Source organism: Cryptosporidium bovis (assembly GCF_009768925.1).
Source record: "Cryptosporidium bovis isolate 45015 chromosome Unknown contig_4, whole genome shotgun sequence".
NCBI classification, from domain to species: Eukaryota; Apicomplexa; class Conoidasida; order Eucoccidiorida; family Cryptosporidiidae; genus Cryptosporidium; species Cryptosporidium bovis.
Genome location: NW_027125050.1, coordinates 74890 through 96496, shown reverse-complemented (window position 1 = coordinate 96496; position 21607 = coordinate 74890). Strand labels below are relative to the sequence as shown.

Here is a 21607-nt window from a genome sequence, read left to right as displayed (position 1 = left end):
TTGTAGTGTTATAAAGTATTAAAACATCATTCCAGATAGATAATCCTCTACACGAGATGGAAGAACCTAATTTTATTTAAAGTTAATGAAAATCATTGATAGCAACAATGATTAAAATTATTTAAAAGCTTTTAATTTTAACGTAACGTTGAATTACTTCAGAGAGTCCCGTAATGTCAACACTCATGGGATTCAGACCCGAAAGATGGTAAATTAGGGGAAATCATCACTAATAACTCAGTGTTATAATTAAAACGCAAACTGTTTTATACTGTGTCTTTTATATTGTTGCAAAAGTAAACTTACCAACAAATCCTATAAATCCATCAAATGAATAAAATGAGGGCCAATTGTTTCCATTTCCAAGTGAAACATTGCTTCTTATAACTTTAATAGGAAACTCTTGTAGTATTAATTCCGGAGTCATCCAGGGAAGAGTAATAACATCGTTACCTTCTAAACTCTTTTCAAGTACTTTAACACCATCATAGGTTCTTATGTATGTGTGATAGTACGAGTTGTATTCAGAATTGTGAATTGGATCCGGAAAATCTTTTTTCTTTTCACATACATATGGATAAAATCCTATATTGCATTTATTAGCATTAAAACACCATGATGATGTAAGTGACTTATAAGGATTGTAGCATCCCTTTCTATGGCCTAAATTACTATTTTCCACCTTGTCAGTAAAATAAAAAGTTAGTTTACCTTTATTACAGGCCTCAGTATCTTCTTGAAACAATCTTATTCCCTCATTAATTGTATCTATAGCAAGTAGATACGTATTATTTCCTACTTTTAAATTTAATCCAATTTTGTTGCTTAATTTATCAATAACTAAGGGAATTCTGGAATTATCTTCTGCACATTCAACTTCTTTCCAAGTTACTATCAACAAAATGCAAAAAAGCGAAAACAACAAACTTAGTAGGGAAAACATTCCTTCTCGAATTATTAAACCTTGTAAATTTGTCCGTTGTCTTCTCATAAAATATTTGTTGTACTTCATGAAACCATAGCAATTATGGTCCCTTATTGTATTTACTTCGTCCTAAAGACTATTCATTATTATTACGTCCTATTATTTGCTGTACCTCAGTATTGTTTTATTGGTAATGTATTATTTAAATGCCATTGTTACAGAAAAATTTATAATTTATACGCGTAATTTTTTTCGAGTCTTTACTGAAACAAAATCTCTAGTGTAAATTAAACAAAATTCCCAAAAAGTCACCCAAAATCTGGGATTTTGCAAAATGAAGATACCCTCAACACATCAAAAAGGCGAAACACAACTAAAGAGTCACAGTACAATCTTCAATGTACCATAGATTAACAATTTTACTTTTCATAGGAAAACTATATCATTTTATTATTTAAACATAGTTTAGGCGCCAGTGATCGATACTTTTAGTTATTTACAAGGATGGTGGAATAAATGTCTAATTTTCTGAAATTGGTTGCGAAAAGAAGTTTATGGTAAGCTAAACGGTACTTTTTTCGGTTCACTTCTTGTTTTATATGTAATTTGTTCTACACTACACGTCTAATTTGCTTTTTACTTCTTTTAGAAGATTAGATAATTAAAGTAATTATTGCACTAAAGTCTACTTTTCTGACCATTATTATTAGATACTGGAGGGTTAGCTAGATGTGGTAATTTTAAAAAGAGGAATGTGAACTCGCAAAAAAAAGACTGGTACAGTACTAAAATCAGTTGTTACCAGTATTTTCCTTTTTGAGTCATTTAAAATCTTTTTTATTTTGACTTTATACATGTAGTCTTCCTATTATATATATGGGATGCACCCTGCAAATTTTGATGTTCGAATGCGAACATATAGCATGGCATTTTTCTTTAATTTTTAATTAATTCACTTTTAGCATATATATTTATTTTTCTCATTTAATATTTAAATGAAAACAGAAATATATCTTTGATTAATTTACGGGTTTATATTAATTATACTACATAACAGCATTTACCAATATTTTTCTCAACAAAGTTTAACTGGAATTAGTAGCTAGAGATAGATAAGACTTAAAGCAAATATACCAGTAGTTATGAAATACTAACAAAATTAACACGAAAATGATATTAGGGGGAAAAAATATCACCTGTAATCCAAGACTAATGCTAATATTTATAGTTAAATACGCAATACTAGTAACATGTATAAATGCATGTATAATGAACAAAAATAGCATTACTTGTAATATAGAAAAAATTAATAATTACTACAATAGTGAATTTCTGATGAATGGATTTGAACATGTGTTTGAAAGAATAAACAATGAACTTATAAAAGAGTATAAAATGAATTTAAAAGAAAGTGGAAAAGATTTAACATACATAAATAATGTCTCGGTTGACGACAGAATTAACAATTATATACTGAATAATGGAAATAAACTTATCAGAGGAACAGATATTAAACATGACATCTATACTATATTGAAAAACTATAAAGAACGTAAAAACTCAAGACTTATTCATTCTGAACCTTTAAATAATGATATTATTAATAGTGGACTCGTTAACTTACTACTCATTCCTAATCAGTTCATTTAAATATAGATGGTATTATATTTGATACATTAAATATATAAATTTAATAAATATTCAGTTATAGTATCCAAATTTTCAATGTTTTAGATGAAAAAGAAAAAACTTTTATATATTATCCATTTACACCCATTTAAATTAGAAGTTATACTTATCGCACTAGTTTCCATTTGCTCGTATCCCTTTTCACTTATTAAACAGTACTCGACTGTGCAAAGTCGAATAGAAAGAGAATGGTATTCACTATCTTAAGTGTTTCTGTTGTTTTATAACTTCAGGGTTCTATATGCTACAGTGCTGCTCACAACTCTAACAATACTAAAGTTCATCAAAACAAAGGAGAATTTGATGTTACGCTTCAATAAATACCAAACCAAAAATAAATTCGCACCTAACAAAAATAACGAGTATAAACAAAGAAATGATAATATTTAAGTGAAAAAACGAACATTACGTGGTTGTTTCTATCTAATAAAGTTATTTTAATGACCAAATGATATCAGAAATAAATGTAAATATTATTTAAAATCAATTTATTTCTTATCTGTTTTATTCCGAATATTTTCAACGTCATTAGTTACACTGAAATTATAATTTATTTCAGTTTAACAAGGGTCTTCTGTTATACTCCAAATATCTCTTTATCTCATCATAACTTATTAATCCATCATTGTCTACATCAGCAACAAATAATAATTCATCAGCCTCTTCCGGTGTAAGTGGTGATATCCCTTTTGTAGTCAACAATTGCTTGAGCTCCAAAGTTGTAATGTAACCACTGTTGTTCCTATCTAATAATCTAAATCCAAGTCTGATTTCATCATCACGGCTTAATCTCAATATTTTCATTCTTGCTAAACGTCTAAATTCATCAAAATCAAGTGTACCATCTCCGTTTAAATCAAAATCCTCCTTTAATTTCTCTAATTCACTGTCTATGTGTTCACCTGTTATTTCTGCAGCTGATGCCTCGTGTCTTGAAAAAGTAACCGTTCCATTGTCAAATGCACGCCTTAATGCAATAATAAGATCGTTTAATCTTATCTTATTGTCACCATATGTATTTAATGAATCAAACAGTCCCTTTAATGCCGACTCATGTTCCAATGTCAATTCTGTTAGACCATATGGAATCCTTCTTGTTTGATAATCTTGCTTCATCGGCTTAGTATCTCCTACGAATGGACATGTGTAATACTCACTAAAAGTAACCTTGTTATTGGTCTCCCCTGCAGCGTTATTTTTCCCAACTGTAAACTCCATCTTTATTATCTTGTATATTCCAACAAAAAAAGAAAAAAGCGAGCGAGTAAAATCAAGTAAAAATACCAGTAATAATTGATATTTATCTAATCTTTTTTCCGTCCCAGTGTTCTTTGAAGACCAATCAAGGAGTTTATTTTTACTTGTGACCTTATACTGAAACTATTAATATCTGCTCAAAAAACTGAAATAAACAGATGTCTGTATCTCAAATTACCAAACAATTTTTTAACAGTTTTATGAAATATATATTATCCGTATATTACTCAATTACTCTACAAGAAACAGAAAAAATACCATTTTCTCTTCTTTTTTCCCATGCCTTTTTCAATTTCTATTTTAGACATGTACATTATAATTATTTTCTGTGTGCATTTCGCTATAACCGCTATTTTAGACGCCATACGTTCGTTTGCCGCCAATAGATCTAATAAGCATAAAGGCCTTGTATAACTTTAACTTGTACATTTTATTTGCAATTTGAAGAAAAGAGAGAATTTGGTTGTACTTGTATATTGAGAGCAGTACTTTATTCTGTATAATATTGGCTTGGAGAAGACTCCACGCACCTCTTTTCTTTTTGAGTAGTATTTGATTCAGTTTTATCAATTGAGTGATTTTTTTCTTACTTTCAATGATATTTTTGTCATGAGCTGGTATCAATTCATCCCCACTTTTTTTTTGTGAATTTTGTTGAATTTCCAATGATAAGCGGTTTTCTGTTAAATATTCATTGCCTTTATGATTACTCTTGTTAGGCAAAGGCCCCTTATTTGTCAGCACAGACGAAACGACATTGTAACTTGTTTTCGTTGACACTCTTGTACTTTTTGTTTTGCTGTTCTCAACGTCAAATATATCCTGGATGTTCTCCTCAGAGCAGTAGACATGGTGTTTTGTGAAGCCTGTTATATTTGATGACACAACCTCTTCTGACACTATTGAAGATGAAATATATGGTGAAGCATTTAAGTTTTTAATAACATAATCGTTGTTTGCATTTGTACTAGCATTTACACAGTTATAGCTAATATAATTATTGTCACTTAGAAAATTTACCCTGTTTACACTGCTTGTGCAGTATGTCGGATAGTATTCAGTAGAAGCTAGTGAAGAACCGTTGTTTCCATACTTTGATTTATAGCTATTCAATAATTCAATATGGTTGTTAAATATTTTTCTTTTCACAGTCAAAGCTTTCCAATGATAGTAGCATTTTCGTAATTTAACTTGATTATAATAAATATCCATGTAACCGTCGCTATTATTTACATTGAATGCTGTATTATTATGTATAATAAAATTGTCATTACCATTCTTGCTTTTAACTTCAATTGCAGTACTCTCAACAAATTTCATCCAATAATTCATTTTTTTCCTGTTTATTATCCTATTTAGATTATTTATACCTTGTTCGTGTTTAAACGTCAATATTCGCTTTTTTATCAGTAACAAATCGTTTCTATATAATTCATTATCTGAAGTTGCATTCGTTTTGTAAGTTGTTATACTTGAATCGTCTTTACAACTCAATTCGATTAAAATGTAATTCAAATGTAACCTATTGAATGAATAATATAACTGTTTAAAATAGTGTTTTTGTAACAAACTAATGAAATTTTGAATATGAGATTGATATACTATCTTTCTCATTTTTTTACTCAATTTCTCGAATACTTCCTGAGCAACAGTTTTTTCTATATAATTAGTACCACTAAATAAATTTTTTGAGGCATTTTTATTTAATTTCCAAGTTTTTATATTATTATTTATATAACTAATCCACTTTTGGGTATCTAATGTAGATATACATTTAAATTTTATATTTTCCATCTTTCTTTTAGCACACATATTCCTAAAGCAAAAAAATGGCACCTTGCTCTTTTTCCTATTTTTATTCTTGTTTTCCATTTTTAATTTGTTATCCACTGAAATACAAAATACACATGGATCGATTATAGATATTTCACACTTTACTATTGATGCTATTGATATGCATTTTGTAATGCAATACGGATATTTTAGTTTATGGCAAACAAACATATTTGACTGTATTAAACAACACTCCTTGCTCCAATACGACCCAAATAATGGATGTCTCTTTTTTCTAAGCATTATTCCATAATAACCTGTTATTACCGGAAAATTATTCACTATACTTCCACTCAAATTAGCAAGCTCGTCCAACTCCATATTTAAATCTAAATCTAAATCTTTTTCATCCGTTTTTAACTCTATCCCCAGTTCATTAGTATATTCTTCACCTGGTTTTGACGTGCTCTCCATTATGTATCTTTTTACAATCCACTCACAATCGCAATGCCTCTCAATTCTGTTCCCTATTTCCAGTTAACTATAGACTTTAACATATATTTCCGCGTATATATATCTATTATCTTATTTAATATAATAAATAAATGTTTTTTTGTTATTCACTGGGGGATTAATTATTCTATTTTGTGTGCCCCCGCTGCCACTTGAATTTTATAATTTGTGCCTTGTTTTTTAAATCAACTATTTTTACACTTAATTGTGTTATCAACTAGTATTTCCTTATATATTTTTTTCTAATATAAATGTATATTGCTATATTTAATTGTCTTTAATCTTCACGTTTACCTATTTCTTTTTTATCTGTTTTTTTTCCCATTGTTTACAAACTCAGTATTACATGCATACTTTTTCTTTCTGCTCCAATTTTTTTGCTTGTTTCTTTTGCATGCACAATTTCCCCACATGCAGATATGCATTTAACTAAATATTTTTGATTATCTTAAAACTAGCCTAGTTGAAATATTCAAAAGCTTTTTTATGTTTAATATTTTAACTATATCTTTTTTTATATTACAAGTATATGAACAGTACAAACTCAAATAATTTTTACTTTAGAGAAGAAAAAGTTAAAATAACCGAATTTATTTTAGAATTCCAAGAAATGAAACATTTATTCGATTACTTACGTGCTCCAATTTATCCTATTACCCCGTTGAATCGGCAAATAATGCATCTAAAGTAGTTTTTCGAAATGTTATTGTCAATATTTACCTTAAATTTTCTACTTTTTTCGTTTAAGTGTGATATTTTAACCAAACACTCATGATGATAGTTGTGATTACAGTGATGGACTATAACTTTATTTGAAATCTTTTCATTGTTGCAGTAAAATAATTTTAAATTGCATAATGAGCACGTCTCATTTTTAATATTAAGTATATTTGCTTTTGATATATTATCTGCGTGCTCGTATATTTGATTGTCTAGTGTTTTATTCCAATAATTCCAATAAATAGACGATAAGTTGAGTTGGACTTTAAGGTAATTTTCGTGCACGTTTCTCCTAGAAACAATATTAGAAAAACTAAAATCAACATTTTCACTTATTTTAGCTTTGTTATCAACTATTAAAATAAAATTATTTACTATAGCATCATAATTAATTGCTTGAATGTATTTTGAATTAAAAGGTATATTATGCCAAAAACAACAATTCATTGTATCTTTTTTTGAATTAAATTTATTAATTATATTGTAATAATAATCGCTTTTTGGAAATACACATCCCTTTAAATGTTCATTATTTTGAATTGATAATTCACAAATAGGGTTGTCTATAAAGTAATAATACCAATACAATAAATCTTGAAGGCATTTATCATTTTTATGCTCACAAACTAACTTTAACATTAGACCAAACATTTCATCACTATTTGTATTGAAATTTAATACCAACGATAAACAACCGTAAACATTTTCATTTTCGATCAATAATTTAAATGCATTTATTTGTTCACCCATTAAATACAGAATAATTGACTTGGTTTCTATAACAATGTAAAAATACTCATCATTATACCTATTCTCACATTTGTCGATATAGTTATTAATTAATTCTAATGTAACCTCATAATTTAGAAAACAAAAGTTTCCTAGAATACAATCTGGTAAAAAGTGACTTGTGTTATTCAAATATAATTCGATTATTTTTGCTATGTTATTTTCTATTAATACTTCTATTCCCTTTAAATCAGTATTATTTCCATCTTGAACCAACGACATTATACTTAAATTGGTACATATACTGTTACGGTTGGTTTTTTTCTGTTTATTGTAATAATGCATCAAGTGTTTAATGAATATAAATAAATAATACTCACTACTATTTAACTTGTAAAAACATTCATACCCGTCTGTAATATTATTTAATAGCATCTTCTCCAAAATTACACTGTTGTCGGTACCTAATATACAGTATAAACTATTCATAATAAATTCATTTATATCAACTATATCACTCTCGGTTAAGGCTCTATAATAGTCCAATGCAGCATCCTGAAACAACTCCACTGACGAATAATCACTCATTAAATGAAAACAATATTTCAATAATTTATCTAGTCTCATTTTCCTCCACGATAACAAAACAATGTAACTTAGATAAAAGTAATGTTCATCGCTATTTATATTTATTTCATTCTTATTCTTCAATTGAATCATTTCATTCATATTTTCACCTACATTAATGCAATTACAATTGATGTATTTTTTAGTTTTCACGTTTATTTTTTCCATATAATTAGTTAGATTTGAGCAAAACTCCTTTCTTGTATCATAACTTGACAGTATCTTTTCGATTGGAAAATTTTTTAACACATAGTAAAATAAACTGGAACTTTTTTTTAAAACCAATTTTAGGAAATTAATATACCAGCCAATATCTTTTATATTCATAAATAACTTAAAAAAATAAGTAGATTTATTCATATAGTGAATGAATTCAGGTAGTATACCATAATAATTAAATATTTCAACATAAATATCGAACTCGTTTGTACTGTTTTCAACATTAGAATACTTTTCCAGGATATGGTCCAGCAACTCAAATGAAATTCTCTCTTTTTCAGAAGTTACGTATTTAATAATAAGATATAGTTGGAACTCCTTGTTTATTCTTTCGTTAAATAAACAGAAAACATTACTTGATAATCCACAGTTTCTTATTTTAGTCAAAAATAAATCACTTTGGGTGCTGTAATCCATAATTAAATAAGATTTGTTCTTGTTTTTATGAATTAAGAGCTGATCTTTTCCGATTTTTATAAATTCAGGTTTATTTTCATATGATTTCAGGTTAACATATTCTTTATTACTAAATAATTTACCGTCTATATTAACCTCATATATATAATTGTCATTCTCATCTTTAACATTGTAGTTGTATTTCCTGCAGTATATTTTATCGTGTTTGACAATTCTAAACAAAAAATCAAATATAATAACATTTAACTGGTCTCTAGAATTTTCTAATACTGCAATTATACATGTAAACTTTGAATTAAATGGTTTAATTCTTACTTTTGATACGTCGACTATTGAATATAAATCGTTTAATCTATATATCAACTTTAAATTATATTGTGTCAAATTAATATTTCTGCTATTGCTTAAAAAAGCATTGTCGGAAACCAAATTAACATTATTTCTAGTATATTTCATTATTTCGTTCTCATTTTCTTCTTTTATTTCAAGTAAATATATCATGTTGCTAATCAATATATAAATTTGATTAGATTTGCAGTATAAATTTACTTTGCAATAGTTTAAACCATCATCTATTTTAATTGCAGTACCAATATTTAGATTTATAATTAAATTATCAGTGTTAACATCATAGACGAACAATTCAAAGTTAACACTCCAAATTATATAATCACCATTTTTTGCCCATATTAGATTTATCCTACTGTTCCTTATATTATTGTTTCTCAACCTTATCAATAGTCTACTTTCATTACTTTCACCATCAAACATAATGAAATCACGGTTATTTTTAATTAATATGACTTTTTTCAACTTTTTGTTAATAAACATATCAAATACATTGTCATCGCTATATAATAGTTTTAAATCAAGTTTATTTTTTCTGTTATTAATATTCAAATCAAAATAATATACCTCGTATTGGTTATTGTTCCCAAGTATATGAATTTTGTTATCTTCTTCATTATATTTAAGCTTTTTTGAGATGTAAAACTTGTTTTTTAATTTAAAGTGACCAATTTTTCTATAATTGCTATCATTTTTAAACACAAATATCTCATTTGTTGATGTAATTATGATTATATACAATTCGCTTATATCTATACATGATATGTCATAATCAACAAGCAATTCAAGTAAGTCTTTGTGAAATTTATATTTAATTATTCCAAATTCACCATTGTTTCTATCCTTGATACTAAATTCTCCATCCTCCACTCTTATTTTATAGTACATTTCAAAATTTCGACTAATAGGCACATCCAATATCCCTTTAAATTTATTCAAGTCTAAAAGTAATTAGAGTGTTGTTATTTATCTATCCACTATTTTGATAATTAATATTGTTTCTTCTTCTCATTTAATTTATTTTTATTTAACTGTTATTTAGTTGTCCAATTTATCTTTGTTTTATTTTAGTACAATTGAACAATATGACCACATGCAATTCATTTAAAAATTGTTGTTAACTCTTTGCATGCATATATCATTATACAAAATGAAGAAAAAAAAAGCCGACAATCCTAACTATATTTTATCTGCTTGATTATAAATAAATATAGTGAATATTAAATCAAAAAGTCGGCTACAGAAACAGGTGTAGTCCATTTCTATGCATTGATAAAATTAAATAAGTTGCAAAATGTATTTCTGGTTCTTTCTTGACATGGTATAATTGAAATTAATAAAATATATTGGCGCCTTAGGAGTATGGCGGAACTAATTTACAGAAAAAAGGTTGCAAATGAATAGAATAATTTTGAATAAGAAAACAAACAAGGGGAAAAAAGGTTGTAAAACAAAAAAAATATATTTACACAAAAGTGAACCTACAGGCATACATATATTAATATTTGTAAATATTCTTAAAGTATAATCAAAAAACCATTCTGAAAGGAATATCTGGGTATTAATGAAATATAATTTAAAAAAAAAGTCAAGATAGCTTAATATCAATTACAAAATGAGTGTTTATCAATTTAATAATAGAAAGGAAATATTTGAAGAAGAAAGGAAAAGATTGAATTTACAACTATTAAGACGCCATGACGAAAGCATAAATGAAATAGTAGCACATTCTAGTTTTGTAAGTGTGTATGTTATGGATTCAAACAGCCAAAAGTGGATCAGAGGTGATGTTGAAGGCTTTCTGCACATTGTTGAGAGAAATATTGAACCAAAATATCAACTTATTGTATTGAATCAAAAAAATCCAGAAAATTTGATTCTGGGTATTTCTGAAGAATGGGAAATAAGTGCTGAGACCCATTTTCTGTTCTATAAAATTCCAAGTACTAATAATTCAGTTGTTTCTTGTCTGTGGTTTTATGATGTAGAAGAAAGAAAGTTTATCGAGAAGGAATTGAAAGAAATAATATCAAAACTCACCGAAGTAAACATGAACAATAGAAGTGATTCTAAATATCTAAAACAAACGCCTTCGTCTTCAATATTTAAGCCTGACCAAGAAATATTTTATAACGATGATGCAAGGAAAACAATCCTTGGATTTTTAAATAAGAATGCACCAGTTAATAATGATGGAGTTTTGAGTGATATGACAAATTCTAAAATGAAATCTGGTAAAAATAAAGTCAAAAATAATGATGAAAATACCGAAAAAGCGAAAAAGACAAATACCAGTAAGAATGCAAGTAAAAATTCAAACAATAGCAAAAACAACATGCAAAATAAAAACAATAACAGTGATAATCGCGGTGATGATAGCGATGAAAATAATTGCGATGACCTTCCTTCTGACCCACTAAAAAGACTGTTACACTTTCAGGGAATTCTTGGAAGAAAGAGAGACTCAGATAGCAACAAAGTAATACCTAAAAAAGAAAAAAAGAGTATTTCTCCTGAAGAGGTTACAGAAGCTGTTGTGGACGTATTATCTTCGAAGGAAGTTTATGAAATGATTTGTAAACGTATAAGTAACTTAATGAATAGCTAATATTGTCTAGGAATATTAATTATATCACTTAGTATTATTTACCTTTTTGTTGCATTAAATTTAGTATAATATCGTAAATACTGTAGTATGAATTTCCATAATGAATGTTATAATTAATGAAATTATGGTAGATAGTACCGAAAATATAATTCATATTAATAGCGTTTAGCTTAATAACAACTTTCTCGTATTTTATTACTTCTTCCAATGCAATGCTTGAAAATTTTAATTTTTCAATGTTACTAAATAAATTTATCAATTTATCTATATTTACTTGAATTTTTGTAAATAAGTTGATTAGGTCTTGTTTATCAGTATCTTTATTATCTAATTGTGTAAATTCTAACATAATATTACTTGTTTTCTTAATTAGTTGATCCTTTAAATTATCTTCGATTTCAAATTTATTTATAAAAATATGAAATGAAAATGACCAATTCAATAAATGATATATAAACTGGTATTCATTGTAGATATTCTTTTTGTAATAGTTAGACCTAATAGTATCCAAAAAATAATAATATTTATTAATCATTTCAGGCTTGTATTTATCTATTATTAAATTCAAATTGTTTTTAAAATAAATAATTGAATGTATCAGGTTATCTGTTTCAAATACGTGTATTGGATACCAGTAGTTACTTATTATCTCAAAAACATATTCATTTATATACATCGTATTAATTTTGTTCTTAATATCAAACAAATTGTTCTGTTTGATATTGTTACTTTTGTTTAATAAACAAATCCAATTAAATAAATCATCAACTACATAAATATTGTTAAGATCATCATTTGTACACAAGCAATTGTAATTTTTGATGAATTCACTTAATTCAAATTGGTTTTTACTAAATGGGTCCCACAATATTAAATTAATATAAATGTAACAAACCAATATTTTAATTAGTCGTTCGCTTTTAGTCATTTTCAAGTAGTAATTAGGGTCTATATCATTTATATTGTCTAAGCATGATAATAATGCATCTACTTCTGATATTTTTCCAGATAAACTATTAGTGAGATCTTTAATTATTAAATCCCTGTTCTTAATATAATTCCTTGTTATGTCACTCTCACTTAAAAATGTGTTATTTTTATTTAACAATTCTTTTTTTTCATTTGTATATTCAACATTGACTTTTTTCAATTTAACTTCGAATATTTCCTTCAATATTAAATAATTCCTTTCATGAAACTTTGAAATACCACGGAGTAATTCGTATATGCATGTCAAATTGCCATAATAACTGTCCATTTTTTTAATTTGTTGTTCTAATTCTGCCTTTCTATTCATTAAACACTCATTATTTCTGGAAAGCTCAGCTATTTCATGCTCGCATTTCATTATTCTATTAACAATATGTTCAATACCCTGATCAAAGTAGTTGCTCATTATTTATTCTTTAAAAATTAGCTTTATATGAAAAAATATATGCCACTTTCTAAACTGATGATTCTTAATTCCTATATTAACCCTTCTTTCATGGTAATTATATATTAAACTAAAATATCTACAATTATTATTAAAAAAGCAATGCAAACTCTATTTTTCCGCCAAGTGGATAAAAATATAATGCCGGTATTTTTCTTACATGCATTAATAAAAGTTAATTGCGTCATTTATGAAAATACCGGTACTAAAGTATAAATTTAACTATTTAATTTCATTAATTTTTTAAAACTTTTATATTAGATGAAAGTATATATTTTAAATAAATAATAAAAAAGTGATTATTTTAAATATTCGGAATGCATTTACTGTTTCTGTATAGAATGATAACCATTTTTTAACAAGTTGAAAGAACGCGTACTTTTAAATCAAGAAAAATGCCAAAAAAACAAAAAATTGATGAATCATATACAGAACATGAAGATTATACAGAAAAGTTAAAATTTTATCAAACTAAGCTATTTAAAAGTATAAGATCAGCTGAATTACTAAAAAAACTATTAGGTAAGTGAAGAGTTTTAGTTCCAGCTTTAAGTTACATATTCAAATGTCACTTCACCTTTTTTGAATTAAATGTTAAAAATTAACGTTAAATAGTTGTTTACAACAAATTGTATGCGGAAAATCAAAAATATATTAGACTTTCATCATTATTATGTGGAATTTCTAGTGATTGTTTATATAAGCTAGGCAAATGCCCGGGAATTCATGGACTAGAATACCTCGAAGACTTTAAGTCATTGTTATTTTTTTTAAAAGAAGACATAATTTTGACAAAGATAATAGAAACTAAAAGCATCTATTGTACTGGAAATAATGTCAAAAATGTTGACTCATACATCTCCAATAACGCAAATACAACCATAGATTCTATAAATGGCGACGATGATATTAATGAAAATAACATAAGAAATTACACATTCAAGTTTATAATTGGGGGAAAATTGAATAAGAGTGATATGGACAATATAGTTAATGATTTCAAGAATAAAATAAATAAAAACATAAATAACAAATTTGGTGATACTACAATAAAAGAATCGAATCTAAAAAATGCTGAGGAAAATAGGATACGAAGAATAAATGAATTGATTGATATAACTAAGGCAAATAATGGTGAAATTACTGTAGAAAATATATTAAACATTATTTCAAAAAGCTGCTTATTGAAAGGTGGGTTAGTAAATAAAAAACACGAAGAGCCTAAAGAAACAATATACTGCGATGATGAGGATGAAATTTACAAGATAATAAGAATTGAAATAATAGAAATGCTAAACAAATATACTAAAAGTATTGGCATTGATCAATTCAGATTTTATTGTCATCAGAGTGAAGCAATAAAAGAACTATTGAAAGGCAAAAATGTAATCATAACAACAAGCACATGTAGTGGTAAATCTATGTGTTATATAATACCTTCATTACAATATATATTAAATGACAGCAATCATCTAACATTATTAATATTTCCAACAAAAGCATTATCTGAGGATCAACTAAATAAAATAAATGATATCTTAAGTTATTTAAGTGTGAAAAATAAAAAAGTACTTGTAAATAAATTAGATGGGGATACAAATATATGCGAAAGAAGAGAAATACTGTTAAAAAGTAATATGATATTGACAAATATAGATTTTATACACTGGAATATTGAACTTTTGTCACAACACATTCATAGCAGACTGAGATTGATAGTAATAGATGAAGCACATGTTTATACGGGTGATTTTGGTATAAATACAAGTTACGTGCTGAGAAGATTGAAGAGAGGCATTTATTATTACAGAGAAAAAAATGAATTGATTAAAAATAATAATGATGGTGAAATAATTAAATATATAGTATGTACAGCAACAATACAGAATCCATGTGAGCATTTTAAAAACATTACAGGAATAGGTAAGGAAGATATAAAATTGGTAGATAAGGATACAAGTTATAAATCAGAATCAACGACGATAATATGGGATACAAATAAAAAATTAGATAATGTTGACATGATAAAAAAATATAAAAGCAGCAATGAATGCATAAATATTATTATAGAATTATATTTTTTGAATAGAAGATTAATAGTATTTTGTTCATCAAGGAAGGCTGTTGAAAATATGAAAAGGGAATTGATAATAATATTAAAAAGATTAGGAATAGAAAAAAGTAAAATATGTTTGGATTATGAGAATGATATACAGATATATAGAGGTGGCATATCTAAGACTGAAAGAAGAAAACTTGAAAGCTTAATATTTAATGGAAGTGTGAGAGTAGTAATATGTACTGTGGCACTAGAGTTGGGAATAGATGTGAGATGTTTTGACACAGTTTTGGTATATGGATATCCGGGGTCGGTAAATAGGTTAATACAACAATTCGGAAGATGTGGTAGAGATAAAAATATAAAAAGCTTGAAAATATTGTTATTAAACGAGAATAATGAATTGGATAACTATATAAGTAACCATGGTAATGAATTATTGAATAGAAAATACGACTCGTGTGTAATTAATTTGAAAAATCCATATTTGTTAATATTGCATCTTATATGTTTAACGGTTGAAACATATAAAAATATAAATATAATAAGAGACTTAAATATAATGAGAATAAACGGAATTAATGAGAATAATTGTTATATTCATGAGTTGATACTGTTTTTATATTACAAAAATGTAATAACATGTGATATTAGTGATTTTTCCAAAATAAAGAAGGAAATTGAAAGTATATATTGGTATTATAATTGGAATCGAATAAAAAATAATAAATATGATGAACATGAATTGGAACTTAATAATTATACATCTCTCCTTAACCTATATTTTGATAACTATTTAAGCAACAATCAATTGATTTTGAATGATATAAAGGATGCATATAAGAATTTGGATTTGAGAAACAGCGATTCAACAATTCTAATATACAATTATAATGATCAAAAAAACCCAATAGATAGCATTCCAATATATAATTGCGTGAGATTTATTTATCCAGAATCAATATATTCAATCAACGGCGTTCTATATAATACGATTTCCATAGACTTAAGTCTAAGAAAAGGTAAGTAAAACAATAAAATGTGTATATATATTTGATTTTTTTAAAACTTTTTCAGGAATAGTTGCTGAAATTAGAAATGGTGACCCAAGGCTAAAACAGAAAACAGTATCCAGTGGAGAAGTATCAGTATTAATGCAAGGAAATGGAGAGAGATATGAAATTCAAAATGAAAAATTGTTAGGTATGAGTATGTATGTAACAGGAGCAAAAGTAACGTACAATATATATTCTTATGTTATATATGAATATGTAGATAATGACTGGTTATTCATCGAGGAAAAATACATACAAAATCCATTAATATATTCATTCAGTACATTCGGAATGCAAATTCAGTTAAAAATGAGAGAAAAGTTTGAATCAGAATATTTAAATATAGGAATACATGGCATAATACATAACATTATAAACAAATTACCGAAATATATTTATTGCAATGTTAATGATGTTTCATGTGAATGTCCTGATAGTAAGTTAACAAGCAGATAGGAAATAGTACCCAAATAACAATTAACTTAAAGTTGAGATATTAAAAACAAAAGAAAGAGAATTTAGCACGATATCTTTATTGTTATATGAGAACAAAAAAGGGGGAAATGGATATCTGAATGAATTATTAAAATGCATAAACAATAGCAAAGTTAGAGTAATTGAAGATATATTGGTAAATATTTACGATCATATAAACAAATGTAAATGTAACAACGGATGTTTAAATTGTGGTTTTTTGTTGCATTCATGTATAAAAAACAACAAATACATAAATAAACAAACGACAATGAGGATATTGGAAAATATATATCAAGTTAAAATATGAACAATTGTTAATAAAATATGTATCCAAACACAAAAATCAATATAAATATAACATTTAAATAAACACTTAAATTAATACTTACTTGGAATATTGTTTACATTTGAATATTCAACAATTTGATTGCCATTAATGACATAGTTAATTCTTAGCTTCATTAATATAATATTGTTGGAATCACTTTTATTTATTTTGATATTTTGAATAACTGGGTTTGATTTATTATTAGGTAACAATACATTACTGGAGGCAGTTTCGAGATGAATATTTAAATATTTTGGAATAGATATTTCAAGTTTAAAGCGACTTATTTCAGAATTAGTTAGATTATAATATTTTGCAACAACATTGATCTCTTTGTCATCATATTTATTCTTGTTAATATCAATGTTTATCCTAACGTCGTTGTTTTCATATATGGTAATCGTCTCACAAATGTCATTACTACTTTTTATAGTGTTGGCTGAATTATTAATATTACTAAAGTCAAGTAAATCTTCAAAAGGAGAAGAATTTGAAGTTTTTTTTGGGCTTATTCTACTATTATTGTTGGTATTAAAATCGTTACCAATATTAACAAGATTGTTATTATTAAAACCGTTGTTAAATGTAACTTCTGGGGATGACTTTTTGTTATCATCGATCTTGTCAAACAAGTCAATGATATCACTGCTTGAAATTTTGTTATTTGAATTACCACTGGCATTATTCAAGTAATTATTACCACTTATACCAAATCCTGCATTGATGCCAATACTGCTGCTATCAACATGACCAACATTATTGTTGGATGAATCCAAATCTAATAAGTCAGCTACAACCAAATTATCGTTATTATTACTACAAGTAACATCATGAGTATCATCATTTTTGTTGCTTGAAGCATTACGAACGGTAATGTTATTAAAACTATTTGATCTAGTTTCATTTGAAATAAGATTTGAAAGATCGAAAGTCGGAAGAGGATTTAATATATGTCTTCTATTAGAATCCCAGTTACTATTCATAATTTGAAGAAATTCAATGGCTCTTTGTTGTATTTCAATATTGGTAGAGCTGATCTGTGATTTAATGATCTGTACAATTCTATCTTTTTGCGAATTCAGGCGAATACTAGATTTAATGAGAGCGACCATAATGAAATTGACTGTGGTTTCAATGAGAGCAATAGAATTGTAAGCACCAACACCAGAAATAGGATTTGAGTAATCAATATAATAGTTATTACTATATAATGAAAGTGAGCAATTATGATTTTTTAATTCCATTGTATTTTTATTCAATATGTTTTCAATCAAATCTAAAACACTACTTTCTGAAATGCCTATTTCTGAAGAATCAATATGTAATTCGGAATTACTATTATTGTTGTTAAACAGGTATTGTGAATATTCTCCCAAAGCCCATATAGTAACTTGTATCAGCAGTATCTGATCCATTCTATTAATTAAAGATAAATACAACTTCTTCACAGTATAAGAATGCAAATTTGAATCATTTAATGAAGCCAGATAAGAAATAAAATGATCTCTTTCTTCTTCTCTAATTATATTTCCAGCCAAACAAAACAATTTAATATATGTATCAATAAACCATTTTGGACTGATGTTTTTGCATTTCCTAATAGCTATACACATTCCTGTAGATACTTCTATAGAAAAATCAGTGTCATCTGATTCATTAGATATCAATAGTACATTAAGCAAATCTTTTATAAATAGTTTAATGTTGTCTTCATTCATTATAGAAAAAAGTACTTTAAGTGCTCTGAACTTAATCGAAGAATCTGAATCCTTCAAGCAATCCAAAATTAATTTGTGATGTGGTGCCAATTCGTTTTCTTTCAACTCCCCACTAATATTCTTTGTGTTAGTATCTGTCCTATTGCCAGTATCACCGGAATTTGCGTCTGCATTCTTACTAAAGCTTTCATTATTGCTTGTATTGCTAAATCCGGTGTTTGTTGTGTTGCTAGGGAAATCTTTCATATTCTCAAGTAAACCAAGAGCAACAAATTTGATATTTAAGTCTGTATTCTGTAGAAACTTCGTAACAGTGTTAACAGCAAGCATATAGAGTACGTCCTCCTTAACATAAGGAAGAAGTTTAATGATAGTTCTTACACATTCATATAATATAGAGTTACCTCCGTTTTTTGAGTGATCTGTATTTGTAAGTAGTTGAGCTAACATTGCACATAGACTTTCCTTAATACTGTCATCCACTATTGTTTTCAAGTTTCCTATAACTATAAGTATATGTACTTGCAAAAATTGATCAGTAACTCCGCCGCTTTCATATTCAATGGAATTTAAATAACCTGCCATACTTATAGTATTTAGTGTCTTTATCAATATCGGCAAAAATGGCCTTAGAGACTCTATATACTCCATGTGGTGCTCTATTATAGAACTCATTAAATGGCATGTGCCTAATATTACGGCATGATGTTTATCTTCCAACAAGGAAGGTATGCAATTTATAAATGGTTCAATTTCAACATCCTCCAACACTCTCACTATATTTACTGATGCCAATAAGGCTCTCTTTTTAATGAATGGATTTCCAACCATTAACAATTCGCATACTTCTCTAAATACTGCTCTACACATTTCTTTTGGTGCAGTGTTCGCTATTGCTGCCAATGCGAGACCATTTATGTATTGATTTGAGTGATTTAAATCGTTTTTGATGCTGTTAGTCGCCAATAGTAGTATGTCAGAATCCACATCTAATAACTGACATATTGCTAAATACCCTATTCTTTTCTCCGAAAACTTACTGCTTGCTATTAATTTTAAGCACTCAACTTGCCCGAATTGGCTGGGATACCCAAGCATATGAATAAACAATAGCTTCGCAATATTTCTCTGTTTGTATTGGCTCTCATCTTCCTTAAAACACGCTCTTATTTGCGCACACTCCTTAGATATCAGCGATCTCTCTTCTGCTGCGGTTTTACAACTTCTAACTTGTCTTATTAATTCACGTAATTTAATCGACATTTATGATAAATTATAACTATATCAATAAATTTACTACTCTCACATGCAAGTACAAGCTAAATAAATAAATATTTATGTAAATTGGCATAAATAATTTATATATCCCAAGTTATTGTTGTATCCCCTCTTTTACAATAGCAGGTGGAGATTATAGTAAATAATAGATTATATTCACCTTCCTCTTCTATGTAATAAATCTTTCTATGTTATTCTTGTCGCTACCAATAATAGCTTTTTTCAACAATATTTTGGTTTATCCTTAGTATTTAAAAACTACATATCTTTATAATTCGATACCTGGCGGGAAATGAGATCATGAGACAATATTACTTAATACAGTTTCTGAGGATAAGTATATATATTAACATTTGTTTATAAAGGAAAAAAGGAAAATGATGAGAATACTAGAATTAAACGAAACACAAACAATTTAGACGCGGAAACATAATCAATTTTATATCCAAATGTACATAAATGCGAAATAAGAATTATATGATAGAGCACCACAACTCGGTGGGGTTCAAGAGAAAACAACAAAGGAAAAAATCGGAACTATTGGGGTAAAATATTGATACTGAGAACATATTCGTGCTAAACATTGCCTTATCTCTTATTAAACTAAGTGCAATTTTTCTTTTCCCCTAAACATGCATTTGTGTGACGTTCGGTCTACATTAATGTGCAATAAAAATAGCAATTATGTATTGAATTATTGTATGCAAGAAACACAAATTTTTTATTTACATTAAGTTCCCTTTTCAAAGTAAATTACTGTGAATTGAATACGGGATTGTATCTAAATGCGTGTATTTGTGACTAATATTAGAATAGGGAGGGTTAAACTCGCTGTGATGAAGATTAATGCCTAATCATCAATGCTCCAATATTCTCTGTCCTTCCTTCTTGGTTTCTATTTTGGAACATTTTAATGTGAATGTGCGTTGGAAAACAAATGAAACATCGATAGATATTTCACTCATAGTTGGTTCAACTTACTCTTTTTGCTTTTTTGTTAGAACCTCTTTCATTCAACAATGCGTTTACATACACTATGTATGTTATTAAAATAATGAAGCATAAAATTAAAAATACAGAAATAGTATAAACTAAGGTTGAGTGTATATATATATTTTATATTGCAGGCTAGCTGTATGAATTCGTGCCTGATGTTTTTAAATGCAAAAACTTACTTGGATCAATCATTTTTACTTTGTCGTTTAATTTTGTGTTATATTGACATATAGTACTACTATTGATTTGATTTTTTTGTAATTCAAATAGCAAATAATTCAAAATAAACAAGTAGTTTGTTTAAACGGAAAATAACTTTAAAATAGTTAATGGCCCGCCTTCTTTTAATTGTTTTTTTTTTGTGGGAAAAAAAATTATAACCAATAATTAATCAATAAATAGTATACAAGAGCTGGAACAAAGATAATACTAATTG

At 27.1% G+C, this 21607-nt stretch overlaps 9 protein-coding genes across 9 annotated transcripts; 3 read left to right on the top strand and 6 right to left on the bottom strand.

The window, feature by feature from the left end:
* Nucleotides 1–280: 280 nt before the first annotated feature.
* On the bottom strand, nt 281–943 carry FG379_002835 (uncharacterized protein; the record flags this gene model as incomplete). The annotated part of the gene is made up of 1 exon (XM_067328525.1): nt 281–943. The coding sequence occupies one exon, from the start codon at nt 941–943 to the stop codon at nt 281–283; it is 663 nt and encodes a 220-aa protein (XP_067182023.1).
* Nucleotides 944–2194: 1251 nt separating this feature from the next.
* Nucleotides 2195–2575, top strand: FG379_002834 (uncharacterized protein; the record flags this gene model as incomplete). The annotated part of the gene is made up of 1 exon (XM_067328524.1): nt 2195–2575. One exon carries the CDS (start codon nt 2195–2197, stop codon nt 2573–2575), a length of 381 nt encoding a protein of 126 aa, XP_067182022.1.
* A 594-nt stretch (nt 2576–3169) lies between these two features.
* On the bottom strand, nt 3170–3832 carry FG379_002832 (calmodulin-like protein; the record flags this gene model as incomplete). Its single annotated transcript, XM_067328522.1, has 1 exon — nt 3170–3832. The coding sequence occupies one exon, from the start codon at nt 3830–3832 to the stop codon at nt 3170–3172; it is 663 nt and encodes a 220-aa protein (XP_067182020.1).
* Nucleotides 3833–4225: 393 nt separating this feature from the next.
* Nucleotides 4226–6118, bottom strand: FG379_002831 (uncharacterized protein; the record flags this gene model as incomplete). Its single annotated transcript, XM_067328521.1, has 1 exon — nt 4226–6118. The coding sequence occupies one exon, from the start codon at nt 6116–6118 to the stop codon at nt 4226–4228; it is 1893 nt and encodes a 630-aa protein (XP_067182019.1).
* Nucleotides 6119–6802: 684 nt separating this feature from the next.
* Nucleotides 6803–10105, bottom strand: FG379_002830 (uncharacterized protein; the record flags this gene model as incomplete). Its single annotated transcript, XM_067328520.1, has 1 exon — nt 6803–10105. The coding sequence occupies one exon, from the start codon at nt 10103–10105 to the stop codon at nt 6803–6805; it is 3303 nt and encodes a 1100-aa protein (XP_067182018.1).
* Nucleotides 10106–10832: 727 nt separating this feature from the next.
* FG379_002829 (uncharacterized protein) lies at nt 10833–11825 on the top strand (the record flags this gene model as incomplete). Its single annotated transcript, XM_067328519.1, has 1 exon — nt 10833–11825. One exon carries the CDS (start codon nt 10833–10835, stop codon nt 11823–11825), a length of 993 nt encoding a protein of 330 aa, XP_067182017.1.
* A 34-nt stretch (nt 11826–11859) lies between these two features.
* FG379_002828 (uncharacterized protein) lies at nt 11860–13221 on the bottom strand (the record flags this gene model as incomplete). The annotated part of the gene is made up of 1 exon (XM_067328518.1): nt 11860–13221. The coding sequence occupies one exon, from the start codon at nt 13219–13221 to the stop codon at nt 11860–11862; it is 1362 nt and encodes a 453-aa protein (XP_067182016.1).
* Nucleotides 13222–13655: 434 nt separating this feature from the next.
* FG379_002827 (uncharacterized protein) lies at nt 13656–17158 on the top strand (the record flags this gene model as incomplete). The annotated part of the gene is made up of 4 exons (XM_067328517.1): nt 13656–13782; nt 13876–16341; nt 16397–16810; nt 16863–17158. The coding sequence occupies 4 exons, from the start codon at nt 13656–13658 to the stop codon at nt 17156–17158; spliced, it is 3303 nt and encodes a 1100-aa protein (XP_067182015.1).
* Nucleotides 17159–17229: 71 nt separating this feature from the next.
* Nucleotides 17230–20160, bottom strand: FG379_002826 (adapter-complex 1 gamma subunit (gamma adaptin); the record flags this gene model as incomplete). Its single annotated transcript, XM_067328516.1, has 1 exon — nt 17230–20160. One exon carries the CDS (start codon nt 20158–20160, stop codon nt 17230–17232), a length of 2931 nt encoding a protein of 976 aa, XP_067182014.1.
* Between the last annotated feature and the right edge of the window lie 1447 nt (nt 20161–21607).